This window comes from Drosophila mojavensis, unplaced genomic scaffold (assembly GCF_018153725.1).
Source record: "Drosophila mojavensis isolate 15081-1352.22 unplaced genomic scaffold, ASM1815372v1 contig_136, whole genome shotgun sequence".
Classification (NCBI taxonomy): domain Eukaryota; kingdom Metazoa; phylum Arthropoda; class Insecta; order Diptera; family Drosophilidae; genus Drosophila; species Drosophila mojavensis.
Genome location: NW_025318667.1, coordinates 399,815 through 423,140, shown reverse-complemented (window position 1 = coordinate 423,140; position 23,326 = coordinate 399,815). Strand labels below are relative to the sequence as shown.

At 42.2% G+C, this 23,326-nt stretch overlaps 10 protein-coding genes across 16 annotated transcripts; 5 read left to right on the top strand and 5 right to left on the bottom strand.

The window, feature by feature from the left end:
- Positions 1 to 102: 102 nt before the first annotated feature.
- On the top strand, positions 103 to 4,077 carry LOC6585727 (ras-related protein Rab-27A). The gene is made up of 3 exons (XM_002011318.4): positions 103 to 191; positions 3,053 to 3,263; positions 3,339 to 4,077. Exons 2-3 carry the CDS (start codon positions 3,105 to 3,107, stop codon positions 3,864 to 3,866), a joined length of 687 nt encoding a protein of 228 aa, XP_002011354.1. The 5' UTR covers positions 103 to 191; positions 3,053 to 3,104; the 3' UTR covers positions 3,867 to 4,077.
- Positions 4,078 to 4,277: 200 nt separating this feature from the next.
- Positions 4,278 to 7,105, bottom strand: LOC6585728 (trypsin alpha-3). Its single transcript, XM_002011319.4, has 4 exons — positions 6,896 to 7,105; positions 5,476 to 5,653; positions 4,782 to 5,067; positions 4,278 to 4,661 (listed from the first exon to the last, which is right to left on the bottom strand). Exons 1-4 carry the CDS (start codon positions 6,945 to 6,947, stop codon positions 4,296 to 4,298), a joined length of 882 nt encoding a protein of 293 aa, XP_002011355.2. The 5' UTR covers positions 6,948 to 7,105; the 3' UTR covers positions 4,278 to 4,295.
- Positions 7,106 to 7,317: 212 nt separating this feature from the next.
- On the bottom strand, positions 7,318 to 9,171 carry LOC6585729. The gene is made up of 4 exons (XM_002011320.4): positions 8,968 to 9,171; positions 8,682 to 8,890; positions 8,132 to 8,327; positions 7,318 to 8,077 (listed from the first exon to the last, which is right to left on the bottom strand). Exons 1-4 carry the CDS (start codon positions 9,044 to 9,046, stop codon positions 7,791 to 7,793), a joined length of 771 nt encoding a protein of 256 aa, XP_002011356.1. The 5' UTR covers positions 9,047 to 9,171; the 3' UTR covers positions 7,318 to 7,790.
- Positions 9,172 to 9,480: 309 nt separating this feature from the next.
- On the bottom strand, positions 9,481 to 10,276 carry LOC6585730 (protein sym1). The gene is made up of 4 exons (XM_015160999.3): positions 10,141 to 10,276; positions 9,998 to 10,080; positions 9,762 to 9,944; positions 9,481 to 9,700 (listed from the first exon to the last, which is right to left on the bottom strand). The coding sequence occupies exons 1-4, from the start codon at positions 10,274 to 10,276 to the stop codon at positions 9,542 to 9,544; spliced, it is 561 nt and encodes a 186-aa protein (XP_015016485.1). The 3' UTR covers positions 9,481 to 9,541.
- Positions 10,197 to 11,564, top strand: LOC6585731 (trypsin-1). 3 transcript variants are annotated; one of them, XM_002011322.4, is made up of 4 exons: positions 10,197 to 10,286; positions 10,344 to 10,704; positions 10,764 to 11,117; positions 11,183 to 11,564. In XM_002011322.4, the coding sequence occupies exons 2-4, from the start codon at positions 10,468 to 10,470 to the stop codon at positions 11,555 to 11,557; spliced, it is 966 nt and encodes a 321-aa protein (XP_002011358.1). In that variant the 5' UTR covers positions 10,197 to 10,286; positions 10,344 to 10,467; the 3' UTR covers positions 11,558 to 11,564. The 3 variants fall into 3 exon arrangements, with proteins under 3 accessions (XP_002011358.1, XP_032588709.1, XP_043867594.1); XM_032732818.2 differs by having other exon boundaries at positions 10,199 to 10,290; XM_044011659.1 differs by lacking the exon at positions 10,197 to 10,286 and having other exon boundaries at positions 10,325 to 10,704.
- On the bottom strand, positions 10,199 to 14,280 carry LOC6585732 (mpv17-like protein). Of its 3 annotated transcripts, none has more exons than XM_044011662.1 (5): positions 12,663 to 13,206; positions 12,441 to 12,574; positions 12,242 to 12,373; positions 12,025 to 12,177; positions 10,199 to 10,284 (listed from the first exon to the last, which is right to left on the bottom strand). In XM_044011662.1, exons 1-5 carry the CDS (start codon positions 12,775 to 12,777, stop codon positions 10,246 to 10,248), a joined length of 573 nt encoding a protein of 190 aa, XP_043867597.1. In that variant the 5' UTR covers positions 12,778 to 13,206; the 3' UTR covers positions 10,199 to 10,245. The 3 variants fall into 3 exon arrangements, with proteins under 3 accessions (XP_043867597.1, XP_043867598.1, XP_015016487.1); XM_044011663.1 differs by lacking the exon at positions 10,199 to 10,284 and adding an exon at positions 11,850 to 11,942; XM_015161001.3 differs by lacking the exon at positions 10,199 to 10,284 and adding an exon at positions 14,117 to 14,280 and having other exon boundaries at positions 11,965 to 12,177; positions 12,663 to 12,816.
- A 228-nt stretch (positions 14,281 to 14,508) lies between these two features.
- On the bottom strand, positions 14,509 to 15,302 carry LOC6585733. Its single transcript, XM_002011324.4, has one exon. It carries the CDS (start codon positions 15,165 to 15,167, stop codon positions 14,610 to 14,612), a length of 558 nt encoding a protein of 185 aa, XP_002011360.1. The 5' UTR covers positions 15,168 to 15,302; the 3' UTR covers positions 14,509 to 14,609.
- A 271-nt stretch (positions 15,303 to 15,573) lies between these two features.
- On the top strand, positions 15,574 to 17,005 carry LOC6585734 (cell cycle negative regulator roughex). Of its 2 annotated transcripts, none has more exons than XM_044011661.1 (2): positions 15,574 to 15,810; positions 15,858 to 17,005. In XM_044011661.1, exons 1-2 carry the CDS (start codon positions 15,780 to 15,782, stop codon positions 16,712 to 16,714), a joined length of 888 nt encoding a protein of 295 aa, XP_043867596.1. In that variant the 5' UTR covers positions 15,574 to 15,779; the 3' UTR covers positions 16,715 to 17,005. The 2 variants fall into 2 exon arrangements, with proteins under 2 accessions (XP_043867596.1, XP_002011361.1); XM_002011325.4 differs by having other exon boundaries at positions 15,577 to 15,810; positions 15,867 to 17,005.
- A 194-nt stretch (positions 17,006 to 17,199) lies between these two features.
- LOC6585735 lies at positions 17,200 to 22,499 on the top strand. Of its 2 annotated transcripts, none has more exons than XM_015161005.3 (5): positions 17,200 to 17,393; positions 17,459 to 17,605; positions 17,672 to 18,507; positions 18,574 to 18,735; positions 22,362 to 22,499. In XM_015161005.3, exons 1-5 carry the CDS (start codon positions 17,294 to 17,296, stop codon positions 22,452 to 22,454), a joined length of 1,338 nt encoding a protein of 445 aa, XP_015016491.1. In that variant the 5' UTR covers positions 17,200 to 17,293; the 3' UTR covers positions 22,455 to 22,499. The 2 variants fall into 2 exon arrangements, with proteins under 2 accessions (XP_015016491.1, XP_002011362.2); XM_002011326.4 differs by having other exon boundaries at positions 17,456 to 17,605.
- LOC122756692 (pleckstrin homology domain-containing family F member 1 homolog) lies at positions 18,895 to 20,652 on the top strand. The gene has a single exon (XM_044011660.1). It carries the CDS (start codon positions 19,656 to 19,658, stop codon positions 20,559 to 20,561), a length of 906 nt encoding a protein of 301 aa, XP_043867595.1. The 5' UTR covers positions 18,895 to 19,655; the 3' UTR covers positions 20,562 to 20,652.
- Positions 22,500 to 23,326: the final 827 nt, after the last annotated feature.

Genomic DNA, 23,326 nt, shown 5'->3' with positions numbered 1-23,326 from the left:
CTATAAATAACTGTTAGTACACAGTAGCTCACTCACATATCAATTAAAACAGTGCAACTATTTAATTTTTCTGTCGATTATTAACGAAACAATCACTTGAATTTACGCGCCAATTAACATATCATAACGGAAATGCATTTACACAACTTAAAGTAAATGCCCAAGTCTTAAATGTACAATGCGTAGTCCAGGTAAGTGCTGCTGCTTGAGTCTCCTCTACGAACATAACACAATTAGCTGTGTCTTATTTTTAAACGGACACACACACACACACAGACACGCGCGCACACATGCATACAGATACACAGCTACACCCTCCTACGTATACAGTTACACGTGTAGAGTCCTCGCATTCAATGCCAACAACAATTGCAACAAGTAGCCAGCCACAATGCAAATCACACACTCACACATACATACATATGTAGACCATATACTAACACGCACAGACATGCGCTGGCTATTTAATTGCGAGCATCCGCATGCACACACACGTGCAATTGGCTTATGACCCATCTACTTATGTATCTTACATGTGTGTGGGTGTATGCTAGCGCCTTGCTACAGTAAAAAGCATTTTGCGCGCAACAATACAATTAAGTCAGGACTGCGTGCCCCCTCTCGGTAATGGCAAATATGCAGCGCCAAAAACTGTGCTACATTTTCGCGAAATTATTTTTAAAATATTTCATTATTGGCTTTTATTCATACTTTTATTTATTATTATTTTTATTATTATTATTTTTTTTTTTTTTTTAAGTATTTGAAGACCTAGGCTCTAGTTAATATTTATTTCACTTAATGTTTCTGCTTTAAACCCTGCACTCACTCAATATCGGAAATCAGAGTATAACAGTTTTGTTTAAGTGTATGTAACAGGCAGAAGGAGCCATGGCAGATCCCTTAGAGAGAATCATGTACTCCCGATCATTGCGATAAGCTTAAATGATTTAGTCTTGTACGTCTCTCCGCCCGTCCGCCTACATATGTATGGTGTATGATAATAGATATATGTACATATTTTGTAAACCGGTCACTCTGTTAAATTCCAAGATTTAGGATTTATCATGTGACGAATACATTCTTTTCTTTTTTTTCATACAATATAACAAAATATAAGCCAAATTGTCGTGCTAAAAAGGACAATTATTTCCTATATTATGTATTATTATTTTTAAATTATTTCTTTAAGTGAAAGGAATTTATACATGCATTCACTTCCTTCTAGCCGTTCGCTCTAACAGAGCGTTCACTGTAATTGCGTACACAATTTGCCTTTTCCCGTCTACCTCCCTCTCTCTCATTCATTCTATTTCTATTGTTGCTGCAGCAATCACACGAAGCTCTTTGCTAATTAGTTGCCTTGGAAAAAACATAATTTCACTCAATAAGCTGCATTTGCTTATTGTGTTACTGAAAAGGCAGCTCGGAAAGGCTTTGCCTCATTTTCCTCTAGTATATTTCTCTCTCTCTCTCTACTTCCCTCTCCCTTTCTGTCTGGCGTTTGGTGTTGCTCTAAAAGGTAACACCACACGTCAAAGCACTCGTTCAGTGCGTCTCGCCTTTCCCCTGTCCTGCTTCCTATCACACAGGGCTCATCAGCCGTAGGCCCCTCTCCCTTTACGGTGTCTACCTGCTCTGAAAGGGAAAATCCCGTCCCCATCCCCCATCTTTCCCAAAAAACAGTGGTTATCTTTCTCTCTCTCTCTGGTTCGCACTCTCTCTCTCTCTTTAGCGGTGCTATTTTTGAGCCACGCTAAGCTCTCAGCTTCAAAGCCACTCCATCTGCAGTCTAGGCAATTATTATGCGATCCAACATAATCCGCTTTGCATCTGGGCGCCTGGGCGTCTCTGCCACGCCTTCATTCGTACGCCCTAATTATGGCAAAGCCTTCAATATTTGGAAATACCTTCAGCTTTGAAATTTTTGAATGAACTTGGGTGCGTGCTAAAGCGTAACCTCAAGCCACCCACCAACCCTAAGCTGCCAAAACACCTTCGGCACAAGACCGCAACACAGACAGACACACTCTCACACACACATAGAGAACATATTTCCATAAGCATATTCAATCTACATTTGAATATAGACTTCATAAGCCGGTGCTTCAGGCGCAACAGACAGAAAATCAATAAATCGAGATTTAATGAGTTTGCAAATATTTGACAGCAGCTTCCTAACTGTCTACCTCCGTCTCTTCTACCTACCTCTCCACCCGTTAGCCACTGTCTTTTTCTTTGGGCAATATTTGACATGAGCTTCCGGTGTGTCACTTTTCGTTCCCCTCTCCTGCTGACCCTTCGTTCTTGCTCTTTCGCCCATTCTCTCTCTTTCTCTCTCTCACGCTCGATTAACAACAGCTTTCTCTGCTCTCCTCATTTTCCGAAATTGGTGCTTTCAATCAGGCCTGTCCTCTCTTCTTGACAGTTTCCTACCTTGAAAGCCGAAACTTTCACTCAACTCTCATCCCTCCCGCTCTGCTCTTGCAAAGTTTTATCCGATTTCCAACTAAGATGTTCTTGCGACAGCAACCACTTTGTATGCCTATTTATTGACAGGACACTAATCTAATGGCAGTTGTGAGAGCTCATCCATCTTCCTCTCCAGTTAACAGATGTTTTTTTTCCTCTTTGCTCCTCTCGTATCTTGTAGCTCTAGCTAAGATTTGCCCGAAAGAGAACAGGTGGTCTCTGCCCCTTTCTATTTGAAGCAGCATCGTGTCTTTGCCTCACTCGACTTCTCAACTTATTATCTTCATTTTTCTCTTCATTCTTAGTCTCTATCTCGTTCCCATATCTATAATAATTTCTTTCTATATCGTTCTCTTCTTCGCTCTACCTCACCAGGTCTTCTCCTTCCACACCTCTTTCGCAATATTCATCTGTCTCTTTATTTCTCCTTCCTTTCAACTCTCTGCCCATTGTTTTCCTCTCTCCCCTATCTCTCTCTTTCTTTTCGCTATCAATACTCCCTCTCTTCTCTCCCTCACCCTCGTTCTGGCTCTAACTATTCTTGTGACAGCAATTTCTTCCAATTTGCTCTCATCAACAGGATGGTGATGGGTGATGGGTTTCTGGGATGGTGAAGGATAGCTGTTGGCAGAATGACGACCGCCAACATTGATTACGACTATTTGCTCAAGTTCCTGGTGCTCGGTGACTCCGGCGTGGGCAAGACCTGCCTGCTCTATCAATACACAGACGGAAGGTTCCACACGCAGTTCATATCGACCGTTGGCATCGACTTTCGGGAGAAGCGGCTGGTGAGAGAGCGGCAACATCCATCTATCGCGTTCCTCCCATCCTCCCCAATCTGATATCTATTTATTTCATCAAAGGTCTACAGCTCACGTGGTAGACGACATCGCATCCACTTGCAGATTTGGGATACGGCCGGACAGGAGCGCTTCCGCTCGCTGACGACGGCTTTCTATCGGGATGCGATGGGCTTTCTACTCATCTTCGATCTGACCAGCCAGAAGTCCTTTCTGGAGATTACCAATTGGCTGGAACAGCTTCGCATGCACGCCTACACAGAAGATCCGGACGTAGTGCTCTGTGGCAACAAATGTGATCTACTGCAGCTGCGTGTCGTCAGCCGGGAGCAGGTCGCCGCTCTGGCTCAACGCTATCGTCTGCCCTACATCGAGACGAGCGCCTGCACTGGAGCCAACATACAGCAGGCGGTTGAGCTGCTCGTTGGCCGTGTTATGGAACGGATAGAGAATGCTGTCTCCAATCGTGACTTCACCCTGCTAATGGCCCAGTCCCGTAGACTGCCCAACATCGCCTACGGCCCGGATATAGTTAGACTGCATCAAGCCAATGGGAGTCCCCCTCGACGCAATCGCAACTGCAATTGCTAAACTTATCCGGTTTGCCAGATAACAATTTGGAATTTTTAACTGGATCCGTTCAATTTTTTTTGTAATTGCTCGACGAATCCAGAAAGCTGCAATTGCTTGATATATCATCTGGCTATTCAGATAACTTTTGGCCAAACTATGACAAACTTTATTCCGTTAATCCGTTTATCTATGTGTGTTGACTGTAAATAAATGTTGCTTGTTGACTAAAGGCCCCTGCTTTCAGTAATATGTCTGAAAGCCGCGGATGACTTCCAGGCGGCTATCCGGATAGCTACAGCAGCGACTAGGCTATCCGGACGGTTGCCCGCAGCTGTTGGGCCGTCATACATCAATCCGGATATTTAGTATGCAATCATCTGGTATTTATCCGCAACCAATTAAGCATATAATCAGCTAAAGCTATTTCAATTACAGCTAGAATATAGTTTATTTTCTCCTTAACCATAGCCAAAAGGCACAGCCGAACCACAGCGAGAGCAAGTGCGTCAGACTTGGAGCTGTCAGGGCGGAGTTGCCGTTGCGCTCTTCGATCCATTGATGGTAATAATGAACATCCGCATAGACGCCGGGTAGACCCGCCTCGGCGCAGCCATAGCCCCAAGAGACAACGCCAATCACGCGGCCATCGTAGACCAGGGGTCCGCCGGAGTCGCCTTGGCAGGAGTCCGTCCCACCTTTCAGCTGCCCAGCGCAGAGCATGCCTGGGAGCAGGCTGCCCAAATAGATAGTGGAGCAGGTTTTGTGACGAATCGTGGTCACATTGGCAGTGAGCAGCACATTCGAGAGCGAGCTCTGCAACGGGAGTAAATCGGTGCTTGGATAATGCAATGGATATCAATCAATATTCAATATTCAATATTCAATATCTACTGCATTGAAATATTCAATAGCTGGTTAAGGCAATCAGCTCACCTGGCTGGTGCGTCCCCAGCCGGAGACTTGGCAGGTGACCCCAGAAGGAGTCGGCTCTGTGGCCAGTTGAATGGGCGCCACAGTCGGGTGGCTGCTATTGATGGGGAGGCCGGTGCGCAGAAACATGACGCCCACATCGTCGCGCATGCTTTCCGTGGTGAAGGTGTTCATGTAGGCAATGGAGCTGACCTCGGACACAATTGTTCCATTGTTGCGCTCGAAGCGGTTGAGGGTGCCCATCACGACTACGAATTCACTTGCCTTGCGATAGCGCTTCTTCGAGGAGCTGCGGATGAAGTTGGATGAAACCCATGATCCGATTAGTTACAATAGGTCTCTCCCTACAGGCTCCCAGTAGTTTTCGTTCTATATATGCCTATAGTTTCTCTGTATATGTTCTCTTTATATCCCATGGCTGATACGGATAAAAAAGGGGAAATACGGTTCTTATCTCCCATAGACTTTCCATCTACTCTAAATGCATCTACTCTATACATGTGAGTACGCGCCTAAGGAATGAAGTTTGATATCATAAGGTACTCCCTCTCCCCCCATCTCTCTCGCCATAGATACTATACTGTTTATATCTTTATAGTTGCCATAGTGCTTTAGTTGATATTCCATAGTTTCTCTTTCCTCTCTGCATGCATCCGGATAAACAAGACTTTATCCCCTAGTTCCTCCTTTTACTCACTTGAACAAACAGTGGGCAGCAGTTAGGACCTTGTTGGGCCCTATCAAAGAGCCTCCGCAGATGTGGCCGCTGCCAAAGTTGCGATCGTTCTTCTTTAGCCTGATGGATACCATATGCTTCGTGTCTGCTACGCTGGCCAGAGTTCCATTGATAATGCGCGATTCAGGCACCTGAGCGTCTGTAAAAGAGCCTTTTTAGTAGCTGCAAATGAGAGAGGGGCAGAGAGTGAAAGTGAAGGGGAGGGGGTGTCGAATGCGCACTTGACAACTCTTGTAATCAAAAAGTTTGCTCCCCTCTCGCCCGTCCACTAGAAAAGCGGGGACGCCTTTGGCCTTGCCGCCGTATCTATTACGCTTGTTTTTTCTTTACGTCAATTTCCGCTCTGTCACAGTGGCAAGACACGACACAGCCGATGATTAAGAACCACGGCATGCATTTATCTACGAACATCGAAGTCTGAATACCCTTGGGTAGGTAAGGGGGCCCTAACATATCGATCTATTGTAACTCTGTATTACTATATATATATATATGGTTACTACCCAATAAAGTAGTGAATGAAGCGGATAAGTCGGAAGGGTAGCCGGATAAGTTATACAGACAGATGGATGTCCATATATCAATAGAGATCTGCAGATTTATTAACACCGAGGATTGGGAGTATATCGCTCTTCTTAGCGTAAGCTATATACATAGGTCATATACCTCCGTCAAATTTTGTATCGTTCCCTTCGCTATATCTATGTATATACGTATATGTCTAAATTTAGATCTACATCTATATCCTCTCATACTTTCTCTTACTTTCTCTCCCTCTTGTTCTCATATATCTCTCTGATAGACAGTACTCAATATCATATTGCTATTACAACGTTAGTTTACAATAGATCGTTCCGATAACATATGTATGTATATATAATAAAGATTTCGTCTGTTGATAACATTATCTTTATATGCAGCATATAAATGATTATTAAAAAATTCAGATATTTCCACAGTCAAATAAGAAATCAAAAACAATTTTTACAACACTTGCCGGTCTATGGCTAAGCCGTTAGAATAGAATGAGAAAGCGATAGAGAGAGTTAGAGATTACGCTTTTCCTAGAATAAAATGACTGAGGTAGTCAAAATATTTGAAAGCGCACATTAAGAACATAAATAAGAGAAAATATGGCAGAGAACAAGATAAGAAATAAGCCTAGTGTGAATTTTTCTGTCTCTCTTGGAGAGCGAGGAGAGTTAGTTGAAGGAAGAGAGAGTAAGAAATAAAGTAAGAAAGAAATTATCAATTTTTGATAAATGCAAGCGATACTCCCACAGGAAGATCCTAGAATCCCATGAATGAAATATATATATTTATAGGGATGTATGCATATATGAGTGGGTGCGTGTTTGATTCTTAGAATTGTTTGTCTTACAAATTTCTCCAGAAATAACTAGCCAACAGCAGAGATAAAGGAGACCACGCATTATAACGTTTAGACCAACGTGGACAATAACAAAAAAAAAAGAAAACAAAACAGAAAAATAAGTTAACAAATAGATGAAGGGCTCACGCCTCTTTTCTTTTTTTTTTTTTTTTTTTTTTTTTTTTTTGTTATTGTTTGTGTCACAACCGAATTTAGTCAACGCGCAGCTTGAACTGAATATTCAATGGCAATCGACAGCGGCAACGATTTGTGCTCCAATTGGCAATTGTTTTTTTACTATCAGTAAAATTATGACAGAGGTCAGATAAGAAAAAGAGTTAGAGTAAGAGAGAGATAGAGGCAGAACATGGTTTTATGACGCATACCTATACCAACTATATATCAAACATAAAATATCAAATAGATCAAACTTGGAATCGTATTTTGTGAATTTTATTTCTTTTGTAAAACTTTTTTGCACTTACAGTAAATGTTTGAATATTTGTGTATAAATAGATATGTTTAAATTGAAGATAATTAGTAAATATATATATATAGTCGAGACACAGATCTATAGATACAATCAATGTAAATAGAGATAAATGCACAAGTTGTATGACTTCGAATCTGATTTGATAGACGAATTGGGCAGATTTACAATGTATATATAATATTTATATATATATGGACGGTTTTTGGACTGATATAACTAATTATACAAGTTTGCACTACAAATTCCAAAAGGCACTTAGTTTAAATTAGAAGAAAAAAAAATAATAAAAGAGATTCAGTATGCAGAAAACGTTCTGCTTGGACGGCGTTTCGAAATGTTTGTTGTAAATGGAATTAAATTGAAGTCGAGTTGCGTTAAGTTGAATACAAAGCTTCTGCATATGGTTGATAACTATATGTAGCCCTGCAGGCTGCGCGATTGGCTATGGTGATGACGCGGTGGCTGATAGCCAGGCTCTTGCATTTCCATCTGCATCACCAGATTCTTTTGCTCGCCGCGTGCCTCGTAGGCCTGACGGGCTTCGCGCTGCAGTATGAGAGCAGCCAGGCCCAAGAGCATGAAGGTGACCACGGCCAAGGCGTACGACCAGCCAAGCACATTGAATTTCGGATACATCAGCCAATCGCGTCGATAAGCACAGCCGCCAAAGATGCAGACGGCCAAGAACATGAACAGCGCTGCAATAGGCAACAGTTAATCTATATCTACATATAGGAACACGATCTACTTACAGGACACGGCTGTGCCTATGTAGGACAAGCGTACGAGCAGCCATTCGTACTGCAGCACAGGCTTCAAGGGCAAGCGAGTGATGGTGAGCGAGAGCAGCGTCAGTACAGTGAAGACTATGATGAACGACATTGTTACAAAGCCCTGCACGGCCATCAGCCAACCAGGCAGCAGATATTCACGTATCACGTAATAATCCTAGAGCAATCGAGAAAAATTAGTGCATTAGTACAGATGTGAGATCAGAACTCCTAGATGAACATATGACTACATTAAGTATTATGCGAGCTATTGTATCATAGAAGTCAAGTACAACAAGTGCTGCGCTTGGTATATTTAGAACTTAATAGAACAGTTCTTAGATCAGTTTAGAGCAACACTTAGTACAATATAACTAATATCATGTTTTAGTACAAATTACCCATGTAGAGTTGTTTATGAGCAACAGCTACTGTTAATACACTTAATAGTATTAGATAATTTCTATACTCATTTAGCTTCAATAGCAAAATTTAGTACACTTATCAAATTTAGTTCAGTGGAGCTACTTACATGCGAGAAGATCAAATGGCAGCCTGTGAACTGCTTGGGGAATTGGTAGTTCGGATAGACAAAGTTCTTGAAACAGTATTGCCAGAGGCCCATGTTTTTGAAGCTGCTGCGTGTCTCCTCATACGATTCGATCCAATACGGTGAGCAGAAGGACATCATCAATACAAAGAAGCTGGCAAAGGTGACAATTGCTCCAAATACGACTCCATCTGCAGGCACACACAAACACATGCAAATACAGTTATTTGTTCAGCTATAAACAACAAACGTTGGCTGCGTCACTCACTTGTCGCACGCGGGTAGTCGCCCTTCTCCACACTTGTGTCGGTGGTGTCCTGCGACTGCTGTTTGCCCAAATTGCGCATTGCGAAGGCACTTTATTTACAATATGAAAGAAAAACTAGATTTACAAACTATAAACAACTGAAAAACAAATTAGTTCGTTGCACACACCCAACTGCAAGGTGGGGCTAGGGATGACAAAAGTGAAGCGATGCTTACGATAGTAGCGATACTAGCGATAATAACCGCCGTATCGGAATTGAAGATTGTAGTGGCATTTTTCAGATTAGACACTTTTCATATAGAAGTTGTATTCAAATTGATTTAAAAAAATAATTATGCACCTCATATACGAAAAGTTGAAGTAAGGTAGTACATGTTTAAATAATCAATTGCTTATGCGATGTTTAATCTGCCGATCCCACTAGATATTTGTTGTTTTATCGATATTCAGTATATTTCTTGTCCTTTTTTTTTTTTTTAGATCCGCTGGCCACACTTTAGCCTAGTTTACCAGTAGTTTATCTTCCTTATTTTATTAAAGCTAATATTTACAATAACAAACAAGTAAAACACAATTAAATAACTTGATCCACTTCATGGTGCTCCAAGTGTTTCATATAAGCCAAAAAACATGTCCAGCACAAGCTGCAGACACTAATAAAAGGCACACGGTTCCGTTCAGGTATCAACGAAAAGTTGATGGTGGCTACCAAAGGCCAAACGGCTAAAGCGACCTGATTGGTATAAAAAAAAGATATACGTATATAGTACATATATAATTATTGGAATAAATACCTTATAGGTGGGCAGAAACTTTTTGCCAACCTCGGCGACAGCTTCTTGCACCGTCTTTGACTCCAGCAAGCTCATGATGAAATAGAAGCAGGTCATCGCGGCGGGCGTATACGAAATGGTCTCTACGGCGGCTTTAATAACGCCATAGCGTAGCGAAGTGTGTGGCCACATAGCACTGGAGATCTGTGAAGGAAAACCGATATACATAGAAATCGGCAATGTAACTGCAAAGTTACCTTCACCCAGCCATAGAGCGTGGGCGCCACAAACAATCCACCGTACATGCTGAAGCGAAAGACGCGCCACCAGTCGTAATTGCCTGCATCGAAAACATATCCACTTTAGACATGTATATTATTCGTATATGAGTGAAACTCACCCCAACGCTTGCCCTCAAATGTCTGCTGTATCAGGCTGCCCGTGGGCCAGATCAAGCTATACGATATCATACCACGCGCAATGGGATATCGCACGATGAAGCTCTTCAGCTGTTGCCACAGCACTGAGGAAGCCATCTCCCTGCCTGTGTGTGATTGAATGCGTAATTAATGTAAATACATGTTAATCAATTCACGCCTTCAGCTTGCAGAAACCCAAAGGCCAATTGACCTACTAGCATGCGGGCTTACTAGTTTAGCGTAAAAGCCCCGCTGGGAGACGGCTTAAATAAATGCAATGGCTGTCTGCCAAGCTCTAATCAAATAACATGGCACGCCTTTGGTGTACACTGCTTCTAATTGTGATTGGATTGCTGCTCAGCGGAGAGGCTACAGGAGAAGCAGGAGCAGGAGAAGAACTGCAGGGTGGCCACGGCAATGTTTCCAATGGAGAAGTAGCAGAAGGAGAGAATCATGATAAAGCAGTAGCAGGAGCGGCAGAAGATCAGCAGGATGGCAAGATAGTGAATGGCACGCTAGCTGCCCAAGGCGAGTTTCCCTATATCGTAAGAAAATCCAATGAATTATCAGAGGAGCTCTATTCACACACTCTCTTCCTCTTCAGTTGTCACTGCGCCGTGCCAAAACGGGCGCGCACTCTTGTGGAGCGACATTGTTGAACTCGCGCTGGGTGCTGACAGCGGCGCATTGCGTGCGTGGCTCGAAGCCGGAGCAGTTGAATCTGCAGTATGGTAGCAATCAAATTGACCGCAATGCCAGCCAGCTGGCCTGGATAGCGGCCATACACGTGCATCCCGGATACGAGCCGGAGGACAAGTACATACATGACATAGCGCTGCTGCAGCTAAAGGTGCCCATCCTCTATAGCCGCAGTGTGCAGCCTGTCCGGCTGCCCGAGCCACTGCAGCAAATAGAAGAGAATAGCAGCGCCGTGCTCGCTGGCTGGGGCTTGAATGCGGTTCGTAATCAGCATCATCACTGACCTCGTGCCCTAACCATCAATTCCTTCTTTCCACTTTGCAGACCGGAGGCGCGCTGCAAGTGAAGCTGCAGAAGGCGCAGCTGCACGTATTCAGCGACGAGGAGTGCAGTCGGCGTCATCAGACGCAGCTGCATCGGAGCCAGCTCTGCGCTGGCCTGCCCGAGGGCTGGAAGGGTCAGTGCAGTGGCGATTCGGGTGGCCCACTGCTGCTGCCCGCCTTGGACACCCAAATCGGCATCGTCTCATGGAGTGTGAAGCCCTGCACACGTCCACCCTACCCGGGCGTCTTTACCGAAGTCTCCGCCTACGTTGATTGGATACGGCAGACAGTGGGTCGGCATGACCCACAGCATTCACGGCTCTGGATTGGCAACCTGATTGTGGCACGCGAGCCACCTCCACTCGACACCAATTAACACGTTTGTACTTAAATGCATTTTATTCACCTAAACAACAATTTGTTCTAAATTAAAAACAAACCCTTTTATATACAATAGAATAGCAAAGTCTTGAATCGGTCTACAGCAACAGCCGCAGCTGTCTACATTTGGTCTCCAGCAGCTGCACCTGCTTCTAGCTGTCTTCTGCTCCAAGCGGAAGATGGTCTACTCCTAATCCTGCCCTTATATATGGAATAACAAGTAAAAATGTCAGAGCTGCTTGGGTTCCTAAATGAAAACAAGGACCGCATCCTGTTTGGTCTCTGATAGCTGCTGCTGCTGTCTCCCTAGCCTCATCTGCATCTCCTGCCTTCCCTGTAGCTGCTGCACTGGGTCAACTTCTTCGCGTGCTTCCTCTCTTCTATGATCAAAAAACAGAACAGCTATATAAGCAGCTCGATCTCTTTTGGCTGAGGATGCTTTCCCTGCTCCCTATCCTGTACCTGTTCGTGTTCCGGCTCCATTTTTTGCGTTTTCATGTATGCCAAGAATATAGTCCAAAGAAGGCTGCAAAAGCTGACGAAGATAACGCGATTGTGCTCCGGTACTAGCGAAAAGTTAATGGTCTGTATAATGGGCCAACAACAGACGCCCACCTGTCAAGGATGAAGCCAAGTTAGATACTGACTACGTGCGGCTACGGCCTCAAAGCCAGCTAACCTTGTATGTGGGCAGGGCCTTCTCCTTGGTCTCGGCAACGGCTTGCTGAAAGGTCTTCAGCTCCAACAGGCTCATGCCCATGAAGAAGCTAACGCAGGCAAAGGGGCCATAGGACAGTTGCTCCGTTGCGGCCTGGAATGTTCAGTTAAGAAGTTTGGCAACCTGTCAGCCATGTCGATCCGGCAGCACTCTTACTCACCTTGAGCAGGCCAATGCGCAGATTCGTCTGCGGCCACATGGCACTGGTGAGGCGCACCCAGCCATAGAGGGTGGGCGCCACATAGAGGCTGCCAAACAGACTAAAGCGAAGCGCACGTGCCCAATCGTATGTCTCTGGGAAGGGAAGGAAAATTGGAATTGGATATTGGATAATAGATAATGGACATTGGATTTATCTTGGAGCAATCCCTTGTGGACTTACTGAAATTGCGTCCCTCTATTGTCTGCTGGATGAGGCTGCCCGTGGGCCACAGCAGGGCATAGGTCATCATGCCCTTGGCCATGGGGTGCATTTTTGACAACAGTTTAGCCGGCATTTAATCAGTCTAAACACTAACTAAACTAAGGAGCAGGCACTGAGGAGCAAAAGCGTTAAATAGACACGTTGGCAAGGCAAAGGCAAAGACAACGACGAGGTCGACATCGACGGCGACTACATTGACACACACACATCAATATAAACAATATATCATGCCTAATTGAGCATATGGCTCATAATTATACCCTTCCCTCGTTAAGATATGTCAAGGCCGAAACATTTGGCTCAGAGGGGAGCAGGAGAAGCTTTATTCATTCAAATAGACATTATATTGAACGTACATATGTATATATCCACAAATATGTATACTATATACAAAAATATCTCCCTTTATACTACAGATGCACATATACATATGTATATATGTGTGCATGTGTAGAATGAAAAGCGTGCATGCAATTGACCCCTGGGCCTCGCGTGCCGAAGCTTGCGGTATTGAGTTGTACTTGCGTTTTTGTTTGTCTTTGTGTTTGCTTTTGCTTTTGGTTTTGCTGTGCTGTCAGCTGTTTCGTGAAGGCAGGCGCGCAATTTGATGCTGCACTTATTCTCACTGTATTTGAACTTAAATTTGTTAACAAATTTATATATATTTGCGACCAAATGTCACTATGGTTGCACGCATACTGAAAGCTACAAATAGTTCGCGACCAAAAAAAATTAAATAATACAATTGTCATTGAAAATGCATTTTGTTGCACGATCGTGCAAAAGCTTTTCCGTTTCCTCAATTTTTTTTGGCAGTTGACAGTTGGGGACGGACGTAGCGGATGTCAAGGGTGTGTGAATACACTGTAATAGAAATTTGTATGTGTCAAAAAATAAAATGATACAATATGGCCAAAGTCTTAAGCAAATTTCCTACCGGGAAACTTGCTTATTTATTAATGCTGCCTTTTAGGAAATTGGCGAAGCACATTTACATATGCATGTTCATATGGGGATGTTGCTATTTATATACATATATGTATATGTGTATATGTATGTGTGTGTGTGTGTGTAGGTGCTTACAGCAATTCAATGGATATAATTGCCATGAATTATTATTAAACTTGTTATTCATATGCACACATGTAGAAATGCACATATTAAAGTGATCGATTTCAGCACATTAGATTTGCTAACGGGGCGGCACTTTGCCTGTGTCATAACAAACGTTACGCATGCACACAGTCACACTTACGCACAGCTAATATGCGTGTTATGTGTTTGGATGCTGCTCTGCAGATTTATGCGAATCGGCATTTACAAGCGCGATAAGCTACAGATAAGTTATATGTGTGTATCTATGTAGAAAAGCCTTGGCCGTCGTGTTGCCACCTTGTAAAACGCGTACTCACATATGTAAGCGAACACACACACATGCGTATGCTTATGTGTGTTTTGCTTAAGTTAGAAATGAATTAAACTTATTGTTATGTCAGTTTTTAGTACTATGTGCATAGGACGCCAGAGACGCCAGGACGTCGCTGTTGCGCTGCTTACTGCAATGAACTAAATAACAAAAATGTTTTGCGTCAGCTGTGTGCGCGTGCTGATGGCTGAAAGCTGCGAGAGCTTTTGAAGCCCTCTAAGTCTGTGTGTGTATGTAATGATGAACTAAAGAACTAAATTGAGTGGTTTGATAGCTGAAAGCTCCACAAATTTTGGTGATCTAAACGGTTGGATACCTTACAAGTATGATCTAAATTGTTGCGAGCGTTTTTAATACTAAATAATTGGTCATATCGGATATATAGACTAAATGTGACCGTTATATTTAAAATGTCCAAGATATTTCAATAACACGCATTCGTTTTAGTGTATTGGGGATCGAGCAAGAGGAACCAAGCATCAGTTAGCATCGCCTCCCTTTACATCCTGCACATCGTGCGTTGTGCTCTGAACAGCGGCCACCTGTTTATTGAAGACAAAAGTGTGATATGTTTTTGCCAAGGCAGCGCACTTCAACGGCTCCTTGCCGTACTGGCGATAGCAGCTTATCAATTGCTTTTCCATTTTATCGATATCTGCCGAGCACTCGTTGGCCTTGGCCCATTTAATTGGCTGTCCGAACAAATTGTGCACACGATCTAATGTTTTAGTAAATTGTGCCTCCTCAATTTCAGTTGAGCGCCGTGCCCACGATGAAGAGATTTCCATCTGCTTTTGCTGATAAGCTTGCATCTCATCGCTGCTGCTCGTTCCAGCTGCATCTCCAGCTGCTGCACTTTTACAATTACATTGCTCACAGGTGGAAGCAACGGATACTTGAACTGGATTTGTAACGGCAACGGGCCCCTTTTCTGCCTTGGTTGCCTTCTCGACGCGCTCCAAAACTTCCCGGCTGATTTGAAATGGTGATGTATTTGGTATTTGCACAGTTTGTGGTTTGCTATTGTTGGCGCCCATATCGAAACTTATTCAAACAAAAAAATTGGTATAAATATATCGTGCGCGATTCGTAAAGAAATTTTTAGTTTTCATAAAAATTGAATATATATATAATATTATAAGTCTGATAACTCAAATTGAATTTTAAATACATGCAGTCAGTATATTATTTTTGCGTCAGGGCATACTTTTGCTTTGAAATATAAATATACAGATCGATATAACTAAAATATATCGATTGGTCGCCGCAATTCAAGTACAAGCAAAAACTAAACGATTATAAAGTACAATTTTAATTGGCATACAGCAAATTTACAAATGCATTTTTTTGACTATTATTTATATTAAACTATCTTTATATCACGAATAAATATATACACTTTCATATATGTATACATATATATAGGGAGAGGGGTGATCAGTCAAAGTGGAATTGTAAAATATTCATAACAATTCACTTTCAATTCTCAATAAATAAAAGTATATTTTTTAAAATAGATACATCGATACGCGTAATATTAATCGATAGAGATCGCGATTCGTACACATGCAACATTGCTGTTTCCCCATAGCGCATCAACCAAACATTAATTTCGCTTATTGTTGCCTGTGTTAAGAAACTCATTCAAAATGCACGAAGAAGAAACAGCAGAGCGTCCAGGTAAATAAATAAAGTGGTTTTATCAATTCGTTTTATATGTACATAAGTCCTCTTAGTGTCGTCCAGCCAATTGTTTCGACGGTTTCTGCAATGCATGGAAGATGGCCAAATACGCAGGGAGCTGTCCGATGATTGTATTTTATCTTTTCTCGGACGCTGCGTAAAGGGCGCTGGACCTGTATCAAGTTATATGCGCGCACAACTCGTAGGACGCTATAATCATATGGAGTTTTTGGATGCGCGGCAATGTAATGAATCAGAGGAATCCGCGCTCAAAGAGCGCTTCAGGCGTAGCTTTCAATTGCTGCGCAGTCGATTTAAGCAGCCAGATGTGTTGCCCACATCGATGCATTTGCGTGCCGAAAGCGACGAAGAGGTAGAAGAGGAGGAGGAGACTGCAAGTGCAATCTGTGTCAAACAATTGGTAACACCCCCGCGCTGTGCACCGGCTGACGGCATCGAGCTGATGCACTGTATCACAGCCAGCGGATCACTGCAGGCATCGCATAAGCATAGCGACGGCGGCATTGAACTAAGCGGAAACTGTCAGATGTCATTAACGCTAGGCTATCGTGGCAATACACTTGGACACAAAGATGATACCTCTAGTGACATTTGCCTGATTGTCTACGAGAAGGTGAGGCTTAGGACTCCCACTGTGCAACGTCATTCGCGGATGCGAAGCGCACGAAATGTATTAACCGACGATGAAGGCGAGGTGCCGGCACCTCGGAGCGTCCGTCGAACGCTCTTCAGCAACACCGATGACTGCGATGAAGATGCAGTGCAGCCGGCCATAGATGATAATTCACCTCTTCTGCTGCCGCGCAAGCGCCAACATAAGGGCGATTCGAGTGCGAGGAAAACTAAACGCTCAAATGTACTTGGCGGTATGCGCTTTTAGGGGTGTTCCATTATTGGATTCATCGATAATTCGTCGGAATTAGCATTAGCTCGCAGCGTACCAAACGTAATTATATAATTCAAGTGGCGCCCATTTTGGATGGTGCTTGCGAAGACTGAGTCCACCCGAAAAGATTTTACATATATTAACAAATGATGTTCTGTACGATGGACTGTTAGCGTACTAAGTTACTTCAAACATATACACTTACTATGTATATTAATTATATTTTTTGTAATTTATTAGGTGTTATAATAAAATTCAAATATATCCAAGCGATTGACAGATTGATCTATTTGTATATCTCTGGCAAATAGCTATTAAGAATTTTCAATTAGCATTCAAGCATCCAATTTGAAACGTTCGACATTGTAGTTCGTTACATAGCAAAATATTTTTAACAATCATGATCATCCTGTTTTGATCACTTGCAGCTGAAATTGAAATGCAACCGTTTAATCGATGAATCCGCACTCAAACTATCGATACTCGTTGAGCAACTCTATAAATTGAAAGTGTGCTTGTCTTTGTTTTCGTATTGTTTGAATTTTTAGCGACGCGTTATACTTATCCAGTAATATGGCTAATATAAGTAATAACGAATACAAGAAGACCGATTTCGACTGGAACGAAATAAGCGTTGGCGATTATAATTTAGATCATTCGCAAAACTTCTTTGGTATGTACATAAAACTTACATACAATTTACAGTTAACTCAACAAAAAAATGCGCCATTTTAGCAGCTGCTTCTTCAAACAAGGCGAACGCGCTGGGTGATACAATAGATTTTATGGATAATTATAATAATTCGAAGAGTGGAAATTTGAATAGCGACTGGAATGAACCCAAGACGGCCGACTATAAAATGGAATATTCAAACGATTTGAGCGGTATGACGAATTAAGGTGGTTCAATTTACATTCAATGTTGTAATCCATATATAATCATTTGTTTAGCGCTAGCTTCCACTTCCAACAAGGAAAACATGGGCGATCAACTGAACTGGAACAATGAGAAGATGACGCGGGAGCAACAGGATAGATCAGTTTGTGACCAAAATTTAAATGATGATGACATAGTAAAGCTAAATACTTCTGAACTGCTTCGCGAGAATGCGCTACAGGATAAACCAGTTTGTGATCAGAATTTAAATGTAGAAGATATAGTAAAGCTGCGAACTATTGAACGGCTTGGCGAGGATGGACCAGAGGATAAATCAGCTTGTGATCCGTATTTAAATGAAGGGAATACCAGCGATGGTAAAGCTGAACAAGAGGAGAAAGAGGATCAATCCGCATCTTATCAAAACTTGAATGAAGATTATATAGTACACATTGAATCTGAGCTTCAGTTACAGCTGCAATTGGATTTGTCAACAGATTCCCATCAAGCCGAAGGAGACAAAGTGGAATCGTTGCCGATTCCCAAACAAGCAGAATCAATAAGTGACCAGGAGATGGAGGTGAATGAGATACTTGGATTGAAGCCCAGGCTGAAACTCAACTGGACACCCAAACCGAAAAATCAAAGCGAGCCAGTGTCTGCCGGAAAGGCGCCCAGGGTTTACGAATGCAAGGATGTTTATCAGATGAAGCGGGAGATGATTATGCGCCAGCGAGAGGAAGAGGAGCGTAAGGCGCGTGAGTTCCACAGCAAACCGGTGCCAAATTTTAAGGCATTGCACAAACGTTTGGCGGACACAATAGTTACCCATAAGATAACAGTGCCTGTGACGCCAGAAACATTAAAGCATTCCTACGAGCATTTGCAGCGGCGAAAAAGCAGGGAAGAGGTAAGACTCAAATGCACAAATGTTGATATTGTTATCATAAAGCATCTATTTAATTCTCTCGCCAAGAATTCGAAATTGTTGCAACAGGAACATGACAATGCCAGAAATTTACGAAGAGCTGGCCTCGCCGAAGTGAAGCCATTTCAGTTGCGTGCCGATCAGCGCGTGCGCGAACGGCGCGAGTATAATAATGTTGTTCAGTGTAATCTGGATGAGAAAAAGAAACAGGTAAATATTGAGCTGTTGGTATCAAAATTAAATGAAAATTGTATGGGCTGGTCACACACTATCACTGCACAGTGTTGCATGTTGTGGTCAATGCAACACTGCGATAATTATGCATTAGTGCTCAACACTGCGTTAACATAGCTATGCAGCGACTCATTGTTGCGTTAGCAGCTGCCATTCAGCAGATGAGGCGAAATTGAAGTTTTGAGCAACTCAGTTTTAATTTGATCGCTAGTTGAGTAAAAAATCAGAAGAAGAAAAGTCAACACACTACATGAGTTGAAGTAGGCTCTCTAAGTGAAACCATACAGAAAGAAGAGAAACACAAATCAAAAAAAAAAAAAAGCAAAAAATTATATATTAATTCGTGTACTACTGCATATTGTGCACATATGTATGTATGCATACTTGTTGTTTGTGTGTGGTGTGAGTCATGACGTTTCGGTAAACGGACGGCGTAGAAAACAGTTATATTGTGCACATATATATTCATATATATATTGCATAAAGGGCGCAACGCGTGACTAAAAAAAAAAGGAAATTTCGGTAGCAACGAAACGAAGCACAAAACTCGACATTATAGTAAAAAGGACACAAAGCAGCTGCTGCGCCCAAATTCACACACACAAACACAGATATATAAGTATAAATATATATATAAATATATATATGTGGACACACACACACACACAGTCACATACACATACTTGGAGCAACATCAACAACAACAAAAACAACATTAGTTGTCGCCGTCGCCGTCGTCGTCACAGTTGAAGTACGCCACGGCCAGTGAAGCAACAGTCTGTAGAAAAAAAGAGAAAAAAAACAACTGTAAACTCTAAACTGTAAACAAAGCTTTTGGCCAAACGGATAGGTGGCGCCACTTTCGCTGCAGCAAGCAAGAGAAAAGAAGAAGCAAAATGGTTGATCGTCTCGTTAACTCGGAATTGAACACCCGTCGCATTGCCTCCGTCGAGAACTGCTTTGGTAGCTCCGGTGTGCCGCTGGCGATACCCGGACGTGTTCTAGTCGGCGAAGGTGTTCTGACCAAAATGTGCCGCAAACGTCCAAAGTCGCGGCAATTCTTTCTCTTCAACGACATACTGGTCTATGGCAACATTGTGATTGGCAAGAAAAAGTACAACAAGCAGCATATAATGCCGCTCGAGGAGGTTTCCCTGGACTCGATACCCGACAACCAGCAGTACCGCAATGGCTGGTACATACGCACCACGACGAAGTCCTTCGTCGTCTATGCCGCCACCAGCACAGAGAAGCAGGAATGGATGGCCCATATAAACAAATGCGTGGAGGATCTGTTGCGCAAGAGCGGCAAGAAACCGCCGGGAAACCACGCCGCTGTTTGGGTGCCCGATGCCGAGGCCAGCGTCTGCATGCACTGCAAGAAGACGCAGTTTACATTTGTCCAGCGGCGTCATCATTGCCGAAACTGCGGCGCTGTCGTTTGCGCCGCCTGTTCCACCAAGAAGTTCCTCTTGCCCCAGCAAACTGGCAAAGCGCTGAGGGTGTGCGATGCTTGCTACGAACGCTTGCGCCACGCTCCCGATCCGGACGGCACCGTGGAGCAGCGGGCCTCGAAGCTAAACATAAGTGGAGCAGGGGACAGCTCGAATGACGATGATACCGACGAGGATCTGCCGGGTTCGGCTGAGACGCATGATGAGCCACGCTTTTACGGCGACAACAGCATGTCCACGGCGGATGAGCAGACGGCTAATTCATCAGCGATTGCAGCAACGACAACAACAACAACACCTGCCACAGCCACCGCCTCCGCCGCTGCCCCCGCTTCAGTCAATTGCTGAGCCTGAAGCCACAAATGCTGTGTATAACAGTTTTGGAAGAAAAACAAAACAGAATACGATGCTGGCAAACTGAATGCGAACTGGATTACTGGTACTACTCAAGAATCATATATATGTATATGTATAGATAGAGGGGGAGTCATACGCAAATTCATACACAGGGGGATATGCACATATACATATAGAGCTCTCTCTGTCCACGTCCGTTGCGTATAAGAAAATATTTGATATGATGATTCGCATACGTCTTTGCCTTGCCTTGCTTGCCTCGAATTCCATTTCAAGTTTTATGCTAATCTTATCAGCTTCAGTGGCTGCTGTTGCCGCTGTTGCTGTTGCTAGATAATTGTTATACACTGTTCAATGAGCGAGCATTGAGTATATACATTTCCTGTGTCTGTCTTAGAGATTGGGCTAAATAAGTATATGATGCATCATAACAGTTTATTTAGGGCATATAAAAGCATAGGTATAACTTTTTTAAACTGGCAAAATAGCGAAGTCTAGCAAAAGATATGGTTCACATAACAGTTTACATATAACACTTTTTACACACAGCTTAAACAAATATGTCTAATAGCTTGCATATAGCAGCTGCCTCATATAACAGGTTAATAAAATATGTATAACAACTCTCCCACGAAAGCTCCCATATCGAAGTCGCCTCTCAGCTCTAGCGAAATTGTCCTACAGCCGATCTATGTATATGTGATTTGTTTTTATCTTGCTTTCTTCCTGTCATATGCATATACATATGTACGTACGAAGCGAATTGGCACATGCATGCAGACGCACACATACTAATTGCTGTCACATGCTCTCTTGCGCGCTCTCTGTTTCTCAGCTTACTAACTGTTCCTTTCGATTGGACTCCTTTGCAGTTCATGCATGCATAGAGCATGCAAGGCCACAGGCACATGCGCTATCTCGGTCGCACTGTCATCATTCAAGCTTGTTTTGCATATTGCATTTTGTTCTATTTGTTTGCAATCTACACATTCATTCACACACAATATTACTACACGCGCTCACATACACACACACGTGCACCGACTCGCCCATCACATGCACTGTCTCTCTCTCTCTCTCTCACTCTGATACATTGATGTAGTTCTTTGTATTTCGTTCAACTCATTTGCATTGACACACAATACAAATGCAATCATAATTGTTACTCATAAATGAATATATATAAAACTATGTTCCATGTCTGAGACCAGACCTAGCATCAGCTGATTACATGTTTTCTTCGCTGCCAGCAAAGCCAAAGTGCGCCAGAGCTGGAGCTAGAGCTCAAAGTTATTTTGCGTGCACAGAAACACCTGAAGGCAACACTCGGATATGTTTTTTACTAAAAATTCCTATTCTGTTAGTCAGATTCGTCCGAAACTAGATTGCCGTTTGCTTGTTGCCTTCTCAGAGCTTTCACTGTGCTTTGTACGGTTCGTTTCATTTCTGTGTTGCCTGTCTTCTGCCTTCAATGGATCACTTCAGGTATTCATCACATGAATGATCCACCTAACTATTCGCTTTAATTGAGCGAGTAAGCCGAAAGAGCAAAGTGCATAAAGTGAGTATATTACTCAATTTGCGTATATGTAGAACGGGGCTGTGGTGGAGTGGGATGAAAAAAGAGGAGCTTTTGTACACTCCAGTTAATTAAAAAATAACATGATAGACAGAGAGAGAGAGAGAGAGAGAGTAAGGACATTTCTCTACCTAAGTAACCTGATTTAAGTAAACTAATTAAATCCTTGTTCCAATTTCTACAATTATGATTTATCTCTTCTATTCTTCTAGCAAGACGAACAACGCAAGCAACGAGAAATGGAGGAAGTTAAGGAACTGCGCAAAATGACGGAATTTAAAGCTCGTCCAAATCCATTTAAATAACTAAATTACAATAAATAATAATAATAATTAAAAAAAAAAAAAAACAATAATAATAATATTAATAATAATAATCACACTCACACACATATACACGCATATATATTTTTTCTAAATAATATTTTGTTTTTTTTTTTTTTCTCTTGAGTTCCGATATTCTAATGAATCATTGCTTATATAGAACAGATATATAGAACAGATTTTGAACCTTAAACAAATCTCATTAAAATTTGTGTAATTGTTTTTAATATATAATTAAGAGCGAGACTCAGAAGTTATATGTATATAAATATATATTATTGATCATTCTTTCATTTATTCAGTTTGGGTTTACGGTATTCGCAGTTCTAGTTAACATAATTATATATAGTATATATATATGTGTGTGTATTTATCTTTTTTTTTTGTGTCTCAATCTGTTGGATTGTAGAGCTCTTGTATATCTATATAACTAAGCAATGATTAACTGTTTTCTATTTGTATAAAGCAAAACAAAAAAATAAAATAAATTTATTAATACTGTAACGACTTTTTTAATATATACGAACATACATATACATATATATCAACGTTGTTCTAGAAGTATTCGAAATCCTTAATAGTGGAATTATTCGCTTATTTCGCTGGGTATACACCCAAAAGGTTTCGACACATCAGCTGGCCTTACTTCAAGCTATGAAATGCAGAAGCAAGCAATTACTGACTCAAGCTACACACTACTACATACTATAAGTATGGATGAAAACAGTAGATGTGGGAGGTTTTTATAAATACCTTCGACACATTTGCTGAACTCAGAATATCATTCACTCACTCCTTTGAAGCAACTACTTTTAGATTGCTATAAATATTCATATGTACAAATGCTAAGCTAA

Coding starts and splice junctions, on each gene's coding strand:
- LOC6585727 (XM_002011318.4), top strand. CDS start 3,105: ATGACGACCGCCAACATTGATTACGACTATTTGCTCAAGTTCCTGGTG. Junction 3,264..3,338: donor ACTTTCGGGAGAAGCGGCTG/GTGAGAGAGCGG, acceptor ATTTCATCAAAG/GTCTACAGCTCACGTGGTAG.
- LOC6585728 (XM_002011319.4), bottom strand. CDS start 6,947: ATGCGTGGTCTCCTTTATCTCTGCTGTTGGCTAGTTATTTCTGGAGAA. Junction 5,654..6,895: donor AGTTATTTCTGGAGAAATTT/GTAAGACAAACA, acceptor GCTCTTTTACAG/ACGCTCAGGTGCCTGAATCG. Junction 4,662..4,781: donor GCTGGGGACGCACCAGCCAG/GTGAGCTGATTG, acceptor CTCCCGTTGCAG/AGCTCGCTCTCGAATGTGCT.
- LOC6585729 (XM_002011320.4), bottom strand. CDS start 9,046: ATGCGCAATTTGGGCAAACAGCAGTCGCAGGACACCACCGACACAAGT. Junction 8,891..8,967: donor CGACTACCCGCGTGCGACAA/GTGAGTGACGCA, acceptor GTGTGCCTGCAG/ATGGAGTCGTATTTGGAGCA. Junction 8,078..8,131: donor CATAGGCACAGCCGTGTCCT/GTAAGTAGATCG, acceptor TGCCTATTGCAG/CGCTGTTCATGTTCTTGGCC.
- LOC6585730 (XM_015160999.3), bottom strand. CDS start 10,276: ATGGCTTCCTCAGTGCTGTGGCAACAGCTGAAGAGCTTCATCGTGCGA. Junction 10,081..10,140: donor ATTTGAGGGCAAGCGTTGGG/GTGAGTTTCACT, acceptor TTTTCGATGCAG/GCAATTACGACTGGTGGCGC. Junction 9,945..9,997: donor CGCTCTATGGCTGGGTGAAG/GTAACTTTGCAG, acceptor TTTCCTTCACAG/ATCTCCAGTGCTATGTGGCC.
- LOC6585731 (XM_002011322.4), top strand. CDS start 10,468: ATGGCACGCCTTTGGTGTACACTGCTTCTAATTGTGATTGGATTGCTG. Junction 10,705..10,763: donor AAGGCGAGTTTCCCTATATC/GTAAGAAAATCC, acceptor CTTCCTCTTCAG/TTGTCACTGCGCCGTGCCAA. Junction 11,118..11,182: donor CTGGCTGGGGCTTGAATGCG/GTTCGTAATCAG, acceptor TCCACTTTGCAG/ACCGGAGGCGCGCTGCAAGT.
- LOC6585732 (XM_015161001.3), bottom strand. CDS start 12,777: ATGCCGGCTAAACTGTTGTCAAAAATGCACCCCATGGCCAAGGGCATG. Junction 12,575..12,662: donor AATAGAGGGACGCAATTTCA/GTAAGTCCACAA, acceptor TTCCCTTCCCAG/AGACATACGATTGGGCACGT. Junction 12,374..12,440: donor TGCGCATTGGCCTGCTCAAG/GTGAGTAAGAGT, acceptor TGAACATTCCAG/GCCGCAACGGAGCAACTGTC.
- LOC6585733 (XM_002011324.4), bottom strand. CDS start 15,167: ATGGGCGCCAACAATAGCAAACCACAAACTGTGCAAATACCAAATACA.
- LOC6585734 (XM_044011661.1), top strand. CDS start 15,780: ATGCACGAAGAAGAAACAGCAGAGCGTCCAG. Junction 15,811..15,857: donor AGAAACAGCAGAGCGTCCAG/GTAAATAAATAA, acceptor TATGTACATAAG/TCCTCTTAGTGTCGTCCAGC.
- LOC6585735 (XM_002011326.4), top strand. CDS start 17,294: ATGGCTAATATAAGTAATAACGAATACAAGAAGACCGATTTCGACTGG. Junction 18,508..18,573: donor GGCGAAAAAGCAGGGAAGAG/GTAAGACTCAAA, acceptor TCTCTCGCCAAG/AATTCGAAATTGTTGCAACA. Junction 18,736..22,361: donor TGGATGAGAAAAAGAAACAG/GTAAATATTGAG, acceptor CTATTCTTCTAG/CAAGACGAACAACGCAAGCA.
- LOC122756692 (XM_044011660.1), top strand. CDS start 19,656: ATGGTTGATCGTCTCGTTAACTCGGAATTGAACACCCGTCGCATTGCC.